Source organism: Convolutriloba macropyga, chromosome 14 (genome assembly GCF_964194025.1).
Source record: "Convolutriloba macropyga chromosome 14, txConMacr16.3, whole genome shotgun sequence".
Lineage (NCBI taxonomy): Eukaryota > Metazoa > Xenacoelomorpha > Acoela > Convolutidae > Convolutriloba > Convolutriloba macropyga.
Window position 1 is genome coordinate 4,681,332 of NC_134481.1, and position 12,006 is coordinate 4,693,337.

Sequence of the window (12,006 nt, forward strand, 5' to 3'; positions counted from 1 at the left end):
ATTTAGCTTTTTATTCAGATCTTTATAAACTCTTGCATTGCAATGTTGACATTCTATGTTTTCTGATAGACAGCAAAATTCCAGGACAAAATTGGACACAGATTGCAAAATCACTTAGTTTTTCTAAAATTTCGGATAATTTTTGGTACTTTGACGCTATTTTTTTCTTGAATAACACTTCTTGTTGTATGATTACGTTTTGTTGCAAGTGCAAGAGAACAAAGAGACTCGAAGTCTCATGAATAACATCACCACCACAATTATATCCAGGTTTTGGTTTTTTACAACGAATCTTTACCCAAAATCTGTCACAGTTTATGTGGTTCTTGCTTGTTTTGAAACCTTTCTCGATACATTCATTGGTAATTGTTTGTTTGAAATTTTTGTTGCGCAACACAATAGTGATTCTCAAGACAATAATAGAAAAATAGTTTTAAAGTTTTGTAAAGTTTGTGTTGGCCTGCAAGTTAGTTATTTCGTAGCTGTAAAAATGGAATGTACTGTAAAAACCGTGTATTCCAAAAGTTTGCGCGAAACTTTTTTAAGATAAGCAATCTTTAAAGTTTTTGAGCGTTTTTAAGATGATTTCTTATCCATATAAGTTTTTTCTCAATGTAGTGTTTGGTTTTCGTCTTTGGTTCTATTTGGCTGAACAATGGTTGTCATAATTAGGAGTCTCGTTGTTTTTCGCTCTTTGATTAGAAAATGTTAGTAATGAAGATATTGTCAAGTTTAATTTTTGATTTGAAAAGCACGAACGGAGTTTGTGTGACTAACTGTACTCTATTTCAGAAAGTTTTGTGGGGTAAAAAACTTTAAACCAGAAATTACAAATATTTATTTAGCGTCCGTGCATTTACACAACCGTAATGCAGGGAAAAGTTTTTGATTCACAGATTTTTCTCTCTTTTTGGTTCTATATGCTCTTTTCTTTCAAATTTCTTTCTTTGTCAAAATTCTGGATCCACTGTTACATGGAATAGTTTTACTTCTTAAGTTTTTAAACTTACTTAATTTCGTCTGATACCGACAGAAATTTAGGTCATTATAAACAATGTTTTTTTCAATTTTCAAAATTAATTTTTTTAGTTGTTGGGAATTTTGATTTGTAATTTGGTTTGATCGCACTGCCGTGAGCTTTTAAAAATTTCTTTTGTTCCGTTAAATTATATACCAGGGACTGTCTTGCCGTGTTTTCTTTTCTAATGTGTGTTCGAACATTTTTCATGAGTTTGTGCTTTCGAAACGTAAAAGTAAAGCCCGATGGTTTTAATAAGCCGGCATTGTTAGTCTAAGAGGTGTTAGAAGAGCTGAAGTTGCTGGGAAGCAATAAATTTAAGATTAAAAAGTGATTTTTTGAACTGAAGATTTTGATAAACTTATCTTTACTTGACGTTGGTCATTGATCAAAATGGTTTTGTTTTGCAGTTGAGAATTTCCTTATATAAGAAAGTTTCTGCTATACATGTTTTCGTAATGTCAGTTTTAAACAACTGTGCTGAAATTAGCAATTTCGTTCTGTGAAATTTTTCGTGTTTGTTCTCTTATGTTTTAAAAGACAAAGAAAGTTCATTTAGTGGTTGCAGAAATGTTAATGGGCAGCTTTTAGCAAAGCTTAGTAAGCATTATCGAAATCACGGAGCAAGGTGACATTAAAAATGCAATACACTTGTTCAATATTTACAGAAGCTTTTTTCACTACGTTTTTCATCTTTCATCATAAATTTTAAAAAAAATACACTGCTTTCACAGAAATACAAAAAAAATTGTCTTTGGAAGACCAAAAGATGAGGGTTGGGCAACCATGCTTTAAAAAATTATATCTAATTTCTGATTGAACGCGATCTTTTTTTTGATAGATTTTTATATCTAATTAAAAGATACCATAGTATTACAATATTTTATCCAATTTTATTAAAATTGTTCTTTAAAACCGTTTAAATCAGTCAAAAAGTGTAAATTGAGCTACTCTAATTGAGCAGGAGCAAAGTCGACTCAATGCAAAAAAAATCCACTTAGGCTGCATTAGGCTACAATTTATCTAAAAATGATTACATTGCTTCTGAAGCCACTGTTTGGCAGAAAACGGCTGTAAGTTTGACAACCCGAGATGACTTTGAGATAGCTTAATGCTTTTTTAAAACTACCCTGCACAATCTCGCACTCACAATCTGTGTACTTATTATATGACGGTTGAGAACAGATAAATGGAAGTTACATACTGGTAGCGCTTTACGTATTTAATTTTTTTGGTTAGGATCTTCATTCTTTTACATTAGGTTAACTAATTTTTTAAGGTCCGAACTGGATTAAATCAACGTCGATTTTGTTCGGAGGTTGTTTGTTGAAGTTTTTAAACTGCAAGTGCGCCTTGTTGTAACCTTTTTGTAAACATAATAAACATCTCTTTCGCTTGGATTACAGTTCTTTCATTTCCTCAAATTTAATTTTTTACTTCAATTTTCAATCTTGCTTTGGAAATAATAAAATCTCAGTTACATTTTCAAAAAGTGTACGTTGCTGGGGTGTGATTTTGTGATTTTTGGGTTTTGGGAAGACATTATTTGGTGCCAGCTTCCTGCCCCTGAAATTTTAACTGGCACCAAATTTTTTTAACTTCGATTTTTTATGCCCAAAAATGAGCCTCGTACGACCTCTAGAAGCCGAGAAAATGGCATTTTTTGTCGATTTTTTGGAAAAAAATACTTAGAAAAATTTTCAGCAAAAATGGAATTTTTCAAATTTCTCTACTTCTGGTTATTTAGGAGAATTTTAAATGCCGTTTATGGCCCAGATATGTGATGAGAAAGTCGTGGTTACCGGGTCTTATTTTAGTGAAAATAAAAGTGTGTATGAATACTTGTATTGTTTTCCACTTAGTTGATGTCACATTTGCAGATGTATTTTTTACTGAATTTTTTTTCTTATGTTTAAATGTACCTCAAACAAGTCTTCGAATACGTTTGCCGAGTGTCTTTCTTGCCGTAAGATATAATTATTTTTTTATAATTTTTTGATGCAAGATTTAATTGTCGTAAACTTAATTTGTTTATATGCAACGTTAGGATTTTTTTCTTCTGCAGTAAATTGATATATTTAATTTAAGTGTCTTTAAATGATCAGTATTTTTTTCAAAATTCTCTTAGGGCAGGTTTTTATGCTGGCCTGACGGCCTCGTTGCATGTCCCTTCTGGTGCTGAGTTTATTTTTAATTAATTTAATATTATTGTTAAACATCAGCTCACATCAGATAAATATTTTTTTTTCTTCAATTTTGTAGGTTTTCTCTGAATTTTTTGTCATTCGCAAAAATTTATTTTGTTTTGCGCTTTTCCTTACACATTTGGTTGGCTTTGAGTCAATTCGGATTTTAAAATTATGTATTTGAAAAAAAACTCGTCCACAGTTTCGGGACAGACATGCACCTGTTTAAGATCTATTTTCATCTAAAAGAGTGAATAAAACCTTGTTCACAAAATGAATTGAGTATTTAAAAAGCGCTTCTGCTAACAAAAGATGGTTGTCTTACCTTCAGTTAAGAATGTCGGAAAATTCTACGCTACCCCAGAACTTTTTTCATATACAAGACTATCTTTTTGCTTTTGTTGCCTAGTTGGACAAACTTGTCTTCTACATGTAAAGCTCCCGACGACTAGCAGAATTTCAAAATTGATGACTAATCTCACAATTTTTTTCGAGATGCTGAAAAATTATGCCTTAAAATATGTCGGAACTTCATGGGAAGAAACTTTTCAGCCTTTTGACTGCTAACTTTGTGTTTGCTTTTATTTCCGTGATATCAAACTGCCAGTATCGTTTTACTCCTGTTTCTAACTCACTAACTTGTTATATTATTCAATTGTTTTTCCAATAAAAAATTTATCATCGCATTAATCTCTCGAACCATAGACGGTCTAGCATTCTAAGCGCAGTCCTAATATGGCTGTCTGCGTAATTTGTTACGTAATCGTTCAAACAACTTTGTTGTGGTGTGAGACCATTTAGTTATGTTTACTTTTTCAGCTTAGCAAACATTTTCAAGTAGCCATTCTAATTCGTTTGGACTCATTCAATTAAAAGTTTCGCTTCTCAGCCGATCAGTTCATTGCCATTGCCGCCGTCCAAAATATTTTGAGAGATACTTTATAAAAAAACTTGAGTTTTAGTCGGGCAAAGAACTTTTAAAACCATATTTGAACCGGTGTTTTAACTTGATTAATTTTTTAACCTCTCTGAACTTTTGCTACTGCTACTGCTACAAGTTATAAACATCCGTAGCCTATTAAACTTTCAAATAGCGGGACATTAAATTTTACCATGGTCGAAGAAACACGCGTTTTATTCGGCAACTCATTCTCGTATCTGCTGGCATGCATCGGATTCGCCGTTGGACTTGGAAATGTCTGGCGATTCCCAAAAACATGCCTGGAAAATGGCGGAGGAGCTTTTCTTATCCCCTATTTTATCGTTTTCTTCATAGAAGGAATTCCGTTGATGTTGATAGAATTAGTTGTCGGTCAGCGATTTCGAGGTTCGCCCGTGCATTCTTATGGACGTATGAACAAATACCTGTGGGGAATCGGCGCTGCAATGATGTTTGCTAGTTTATACACGGCTTTATACTACAATTCGATCTTAGCCTACGCGTTTGTTTACTTTTTCAACTCGTTCCAGCAAACACTGCCCTGGTCGAAATGCCCGGAAGGCGATTTGGTATGTGCAAACAGTTCGGATCCGAGCCAGTGGTTTTTTGCCCACCAAGTTGTGATGCAGTCGCCCTCTATCGAGGACAGTTCGGGGGGTTCCAACGGGTTTGTTTGGCATCTTTACTTTGCAACCTTAATGGCCTGGATTACAGTTTTCCTAGCTATGATATCGGGCGTGAAGTCTCTGGGAAAAGTTGTTTATTTTACAGCTTTGTATCCCTACGTCATGCTTACAGTGCTTCTGATCTTAGGAGCTAGACTGGACGGTGCCAAAGAGGGATTAAAGTATCTTTTCGAACCGGATTTTGGAAAATTGGGAGAACCTCAAGTTTGGCTCGCAGCTGCTGAGCAAATTTTTTTCAGTGCGTCTCTGGGATTCGGAGGTCTGATTTCAATGGCATCGCGAATGCCAGTTCGCAACAACGCGTTCTCGGACACCCTCGTAATCATGTTTGTCAATTCATTCACGTCGTTGTATGCTTCCGTAGGAATTTTTTCCATAAAAGGACATATGGCGCACAACAGTTTACAAGATTGTCTGACAAGAAACGATACGAATTGCGAGTTCGATAAATTCATGGAAGAAAATGAATCGGGAACTGGACTGGTATTTGTCGCGATGGCGAAGGCAGTTGATACGATCGGAGGCTCAGGCGGTGCCACGATCCTCGCGATCTTGTTCTACCTCATGATTGTAACCCTGGGGCTCGATTCAGCATTCGGGTGCGCCGAAGGGTTCGTTTCAGTTTTAGCAGACATGAAATCTCTGCGTAAAGTACCTCAATGGGTTCTAATGGGTATATTTTGCGGAATCGGTGCGTGCGTTGCGCTTCTGTTCTCGACCACCAGAGGTCCTTACTTCATTGACATTTTTGACCTCTACGGATCCGTGTATGTCCTGGTCATTGTCGGATTTTGCGAGTTCGTTGCTGTCGGCTGGGTACATGGCATACACAACTTTACCCGAGACTTCATAATTGTGAACAACTTTCACCCGTTTTGGATTTTCAAGTTTACCTGGAAGTTTGTTTCTCCGATTGCGCTTTTGGCCGCCATTGTTGGAAAATTTGTCGATGATGGGATTGACAATAAAATTCTGACCTATATGATAGGTGGAAAAACGGTAACTTACCCGTGGTGGGCAATTGTTCTATGCCTGTTTTTATTCTTTTCGGCCGTTTTATCAATTCCGTTTGCGGCTATAATCAGCCGGTGTGGAAAGATCGACTTTGGCCGAATCGATTATGACGAGAAGGAAATCACATCTCAAGTTGAGCCTAAAGAGTACTGGTCGATCGAACAATTAGTTTGTTGCATCCCAGAGGAATTCGATTTTCCTGAAAACATCCAGTTACGCTATGTGACCCCGGAACCTCTGACCCAAGCCCCGGTCTATTCCTCTACAAGTTTGGCGGAGTCTAAAAGTACCGGTGAATACCCAGACACCGTAGATACCCACTTCTGAATTTAAAATGGGATTGAAAACCCTGATTGGGTTGAGAAACCGATATCAGTGGGACTGAAACTCGCAGTTACAGCTTTGTTGATTTTGTAAATAGATTTTAATGTGCTTTGTTCATTTTAGTAATTGATTTTGCGCTGTTTTTATTGGTTGTGATCTGTAACCAAGAGAATTAGCTAGCTGTTTGTATCAATCGGTCTTTTATACAATTTGTTGACCAAAAAATTTGGATCAGTCTGAAAAGCTCACTATGCTTTTGATTCTAAAATCATGGGTGTCAGGACAATTTACCCAATGCCATTATACCCAATGCCAAAATACCCAATGCCATTATACCCAATGCCATTATATCCAATGCCAAAATACCCAATGCCATTATACCCAATGCCATTATACCCAATGCCATTATACCCAATGCCAAAATACCCAATGCCATTATACCCAATGCCATTATACCCAATGCCAAAATACCCAATGCCAAAATACCCAATGCCATTATACCCAATGCCATTATACCCAATGCCAAAATACCCAATGCCAAAATACCCAATGCCATTATAACCAATGTACTTTGATGCTTCCGTTCAATAATCCGACAACAAATTAGCAGGCGTTATTACCCTATGTTTTAACACATTTAATGACCATGCCCATACCTCAGCGGTCCGTGGGATTGATATGAAACTATCACAACCAAACATGGGATTAAATTATCCGATTGTTAAATCATACGTGTGAGAGCTATTTTCTGCTAATTAGTACTCGGATTATGGAACGCAAATATTGATGTGAATTGGGTATAATGGCATTGGGTAAATTGTCGTGTAACCAAAATCATCAATTGTCAACAAACTGCATTCAGGTTGATAAGAAATTACTGTTTAGTTTTTTTTCTCAAAACTGATGCTTTGAGAACTTAGAAATTCATTCATTTTTGTTTCAAGACATCCTAAATTTATGGCAATGTTTTCTTGATGTAAATCGACTGATTAACAGAGTCCATATTGCTAGAACTCAAGCGTTCCTGAGAATGATTTCTGATTGGTTACTCATTTTCAGATTTCCATAACAAAAGCATCGAAAGTTATTCGAGGCCGTAACGTTGACATCTTTTATCGTTTTTTTGTTTCAAATTTTTGAGCACTTAATATTCAGAGCTTTGCTATTTTTTAAGGATAGGTGTTTCAGATTTCCTAATTTAGAAAATATTGATGCTTCAAATTTGCGGGTAATAGAGGAGCTTGTCATAAATTTTGTATGAGTTACTCCGTGAAAGTTGTGCTGAGAGCCCGAGGAAACTAATCTCGTTTTTTAAGTTTCCTGTAAAAAAAATAGCGGCATAATTTAGGGATGGTTTTATTAAACCAGATTTGTGTAACCGAATTTTAGTTGCTGTGGATTAACTTCGTTTCATAATATTGCCAGCTTGGAATGCTTTAGTAGTCCTTAATTTTTGTAAAACGAAATGGGAGAGGGAGAGTAAGATATATAATTTAGGTCGAAATAGACAAGTTAATTAGGTGTTCGAAATAAATTTTCTTTCTTAAGGGTTATTGTTTCGAAGGCGCCGGAGAGGTGATTTGAGTGATATATCTTAAACAAACAAATTAATGAACAAAAGCATATTGAGCTGTCGGTATATTTAGTTGAATTAGCAAAGTTGTATTTGTGCATCAGGCCAAAGTCGAAGTGAGTGGTTTAAGTAAACTGGAGAGCGCAGATTTGAAGTGAACTAGATTCTTTGAACAGAATTGGAAATTCAATTTGAAGTAAACAAATGTGCTATTTTGAAGTGACAGATAAGGGGGGTAGCAGAACTCGGTGCCCTGCAAATGGAGTTATATTAAGCGGACGCTTATGAAATTTTAATGTCATGTACACCCAATGGTCCTCTCAGGTTGATATACCTTTTGGGCCAATCCGACTACCTAACCCTGAGCTATTAGCACTGGAAGTAGGGTGATTTGAAGGTTTTCGATATTTTAAGTGGAAATATGAACTTTTAAGTAGGAAATAACTGTATTAACCAGCGAAACTAGGTTTACGTCTGAATTAATGTACTGAGTGATCTTGGGACGAGTCGAGGAAGCATAATTATGATTTTTAATATGAAAATGCAGTTTTAGCGGAAAAGTAGTTAACACTTAAATTGAAATAGCAATTTCTCTAAAAGTTGAAGTTGGATTGACCTGAAAATTGGGGCATAGACTACTTTGGGTACGAGGAATCCGATTTTGAAGTTGGATCCCAGACCAACCCGCACGGAACTAGCGCACGCCGGTGCTGCGGGACGTAAAATTTAAATTGCTCGTGGAGTATTGGTAGTAGCCTTATGATTTTTGGAGGGTTAGTGTAACTTTTCAAGGGCTTTCTAATGGTGCTATTTTTATCTTCCGGATGCGACCGGAAGTTGGTGCTTCGGGACGACCCGAGTGCCGAAAACCGCAAATTGGCCCTTTTGAACCGCCGAATCATTTTGAAATGATAATAATATGATAACCTGAGACAATTAGGGATGGTTTTATTAAACCAGATTTGTGTAACCGAATTTTAGTTGCTGTGGATTAACTTCGTTTCATAATATTGCCAGCTTGGAATGCTTTAGTAGTCCTTAATTTTTGTAAAACGAAATGGGAGAGGGAGAGTAAGATATATAATTTAGGTCGAAATAGACAAGTTAATTAGGTGTTCGAAATAAATTTTCTTAAGGGTTATTGTTTCGAAGGCGCCGGAGAGGTGATTTGAGTGATATATCTTAAACAAACAAATTAATGAACAAAAGCATATTGAGCTGTCGGTATATTTAGTTGAATTAGCAAAGTTGTATTTGTGCATCAGGCCAAAGTCGAAGTGAGTGGTTTAAGTAAACTAGAGAGCGAAGATTTGAAGTGAACTAGATTCTTTGAACAGAATTGGAAATTCAATTTGAAGTAAACAAATGTGCTATTTTGAAGTGACAGATAAGGGGGGTGGCAGAACTCGGTGCCCTGCAAATGGAGTTATATTAAGCGGACGCTTATGAAATTTTAATGTCATGTACACCCAATGGTCCTCTCAGGTTGATATACCTTTTGGGCCAATCCGACTACCTAACCCTGAGCTATTAGCACTGGAAGTAGGGTGATTTGAAGGTTTTCGATATTTTAAGTGGAAATATGAACTTTTAAGTAGGAAATAACTGTATTAACCAGCGAAACTAGGTTTACGTCTGAATTAATGTACTGAGTGATCTTGGGACGAGTCGAGGAAGCATAATTATGATTTTTAATATGAAAATGCAGTTTTAGCGGAAAAGTAGTTAACACTGAAATTGAAATAGCAATTTCTCTAAAAGTTGAAGTTGGATTGACCTGAAAATTGGGGCATAGACTAATTTGGGTACGAGGAATCCGATTTTGAAGTTGGATCCCAGACCAACCCGCACGGAACTAGCGCACGCCGGTGCTGCGGGACGTAAAATTTAAATTGCTCGTGGAGTATTGGTAGTAGCCTTATGATTTTTGGAGGGTTAGTGTAACTTTTCAAGGGCTTTCTAATGGTGCTATTTTTATCTTCCGGATGCGACCGGAAGTTGGTGCTTCGGGACGACCCGAGTGCCGAAAACCGGAAATTGGCCCTTTTGAACCGCCGAATCATTTTGAAATGGTAATAATATGATAACCTGAGACAATTAGGAATGGTTTTATTAAACCAGATTTGTGTAACCGAATTTTAGTTGCTGTGGATTAACTTCGTTTCATAATATTGCCAGCTTGGAATGCTTTATTAGTCCTTAATTTTTGTAAAACGAAATGGGAGAGGGAGAGTAAGATATATAATTTAGGTCGAAATAGACAAGTTAATTAGGTTTTCGAATTAAATTTTCTTTCTTAAGGGTTATTGTTTCGAAGGCGACGGAGAGGTGATTTGAGTGATATATCTTAAACAAACAAATTAATGAACAAAAGCATATTGAGCTGTCGGTATGTTTAGTTGAATTAGCAAAGTTGTATTTGTGCATCAGGCCAAAGTCGAAGTGAGTGGTTTAAGTAAACTAGAGAGCGAAGATTTGAAGTGAACTAGATTCTTTGAACAGAATTGGAAATTCAATTTGAAGTAAACGAATGTGCTATTTTGAAGTGACAGGTAAGGGGGGTGGCAGAACTCGGTGCCCTGCAAATGGAGTTATATTAAGCGGACGCTTATGAAATTTTAATGTCATGTACACCCAATGGTCCTCTCAGGTTGATATACCTTTTGGGCCAATCGGACTACCTAACCCTGAGCTATTAGCACTGGAAGTAGGGTGATTTGAAGGTTTTCGATATTTTAAGTGGAAATATGAACTTTTAGGTAGGAAATAATTGTATTAACCAGCGAAACTAGGTTTACGTCTGAATTAATGTACTGAGTGATCTTGGGACGAGTCGAGGAAGCATAATTATGATTTTTAATATGAAAATGCAGTTTTAGCGGAAAAGTAGTTAACACTTAAATTGAAATAGCAATTTCTCTAAAAGTTGAAGTTGGATTGACCTGAAAATTGGGGCATAGACTAATTTGGGTAGGAGGAATCCGATTTTGAAGTTGGATCCCAGACCAACCCGCACGGAACTAGCGCACGCCGGTGCTGCGGGACGTAAAATTTAAATTGCTCGTGGAGTATTGGTAGTAGCCTTATGATTTTTGGAGGGTTAGTGTAACTTTTCAAGGGCTTTCTAATGGTGCTATTTTTATCTTCCGGATGCGACCGGAAGTTGGTGCTTCGGGACGACCCGAGTGCCGAAAACCGCAAATTGGCCCTTTTGAACCGCCGAATCATTTTGAAATGGTAATAATATGATAACCTGAGACAATTAGTGACAAAAAATACCCCCTCCGGTCAATTTTGACGAACTCGGATTTTTTGGGTTTCGGCACCCACGACTCCTTAAAAAATTTCAAATTGCAAACTACTCGCAACGGCTAATCTGTAGGTAACGAATTTTGGCAGGCATGTTGGTGGCACCCTATAGTTACTAGAAAAATTTACCCGAAGACCTTTTGAACACTACTTCGCAAGTTATTAGGTATGGAAATTTGGGGTCATCCGGGAGGTCGATGAAAAGTGTGCGCGGTCATTGCTCGTGTTCTATTAGGAGTTAGGTGATAAAAATTGGTGATTAGGTGTAACTATGGTAGGACTTTTCGCGTCAAAAGTTATTTTTACCAAATTGACCTTTCATCTTTGGCTATTGACCCCTAAGTGACCTCTAGAGGTCAAATTGTGGGCTTTTAGGAATATTAGACTTTTCGGCAATTTTTAACTGGGGAATTGCATGAATAAGTTTCAAAAATGGAAATTATAATTGGTCTTTGGTGTAGGGTTGAGTTTAGTTATTTATTCAACGCATGATTTTTGACAGGGATTGATTGCAGCTAGTTAATTTGGTAGCGGAAATGGAGGTAAGAATTTTTCAGAGCAACGTTCAATGTTTACTAAGCAAACACTGATTGACATGTCAAGTGCATATATGAGATAAAGTGGAGTGGATTTGTTTACATAAGACTCCAATGGTCGTTTACTTGAGATAAGGAGAAAGTTGAACAATGGTTGCTAGCAGTTGAATGACAGACCATATTTCGATATTGGTTGTTTGCATAGCAAACAAAGCCCTCCTACAGAAGACGACAAATGCAAATTTTGCTTTCAGGCAGTATAAAAACGAGGGTAGTTTATATTTCGTTAATGTTGAGATAATTATTAAAAAAAGCTCCGATGTTGATCTTCAAACAGCTTTAATTTTTGAACCAAAATTCTGATGCGGTTTTCATTTTCTTTTAAAGTTTTCTTGGATAGGGCAATTGCAGCTCTCAAAT

The 12,006-nt window shown here is 36.6% G+C and overlaps 1 protein-coding gene across 1 annotated transcript; it reads left to right on the plus strand.

Moving 5' to 3' along the window:
• Window positions 1–3,467: 3,467 nt before the first annotated feature.
• Window positions 3,468–6,314, plus strand: LOC142353667 (sodium-dependent neutral amino acid transporter B(0)AT3-like). Its single transcript, XM_075405970.1, has one exon. It carries the CDS (start codon window positions 4,318–4,320, stop codon window positions 6,169–6,171), a length of 1,854 nt encoding a protein of 617 aa, XP_075262085.1. The 5' UTR covers window positions 3,468–4,317; the 3' UTR covers window positions 6,172–6,314.
• Window positions 6,315–12,006: the final 5,692 nt, after the last annotated feature.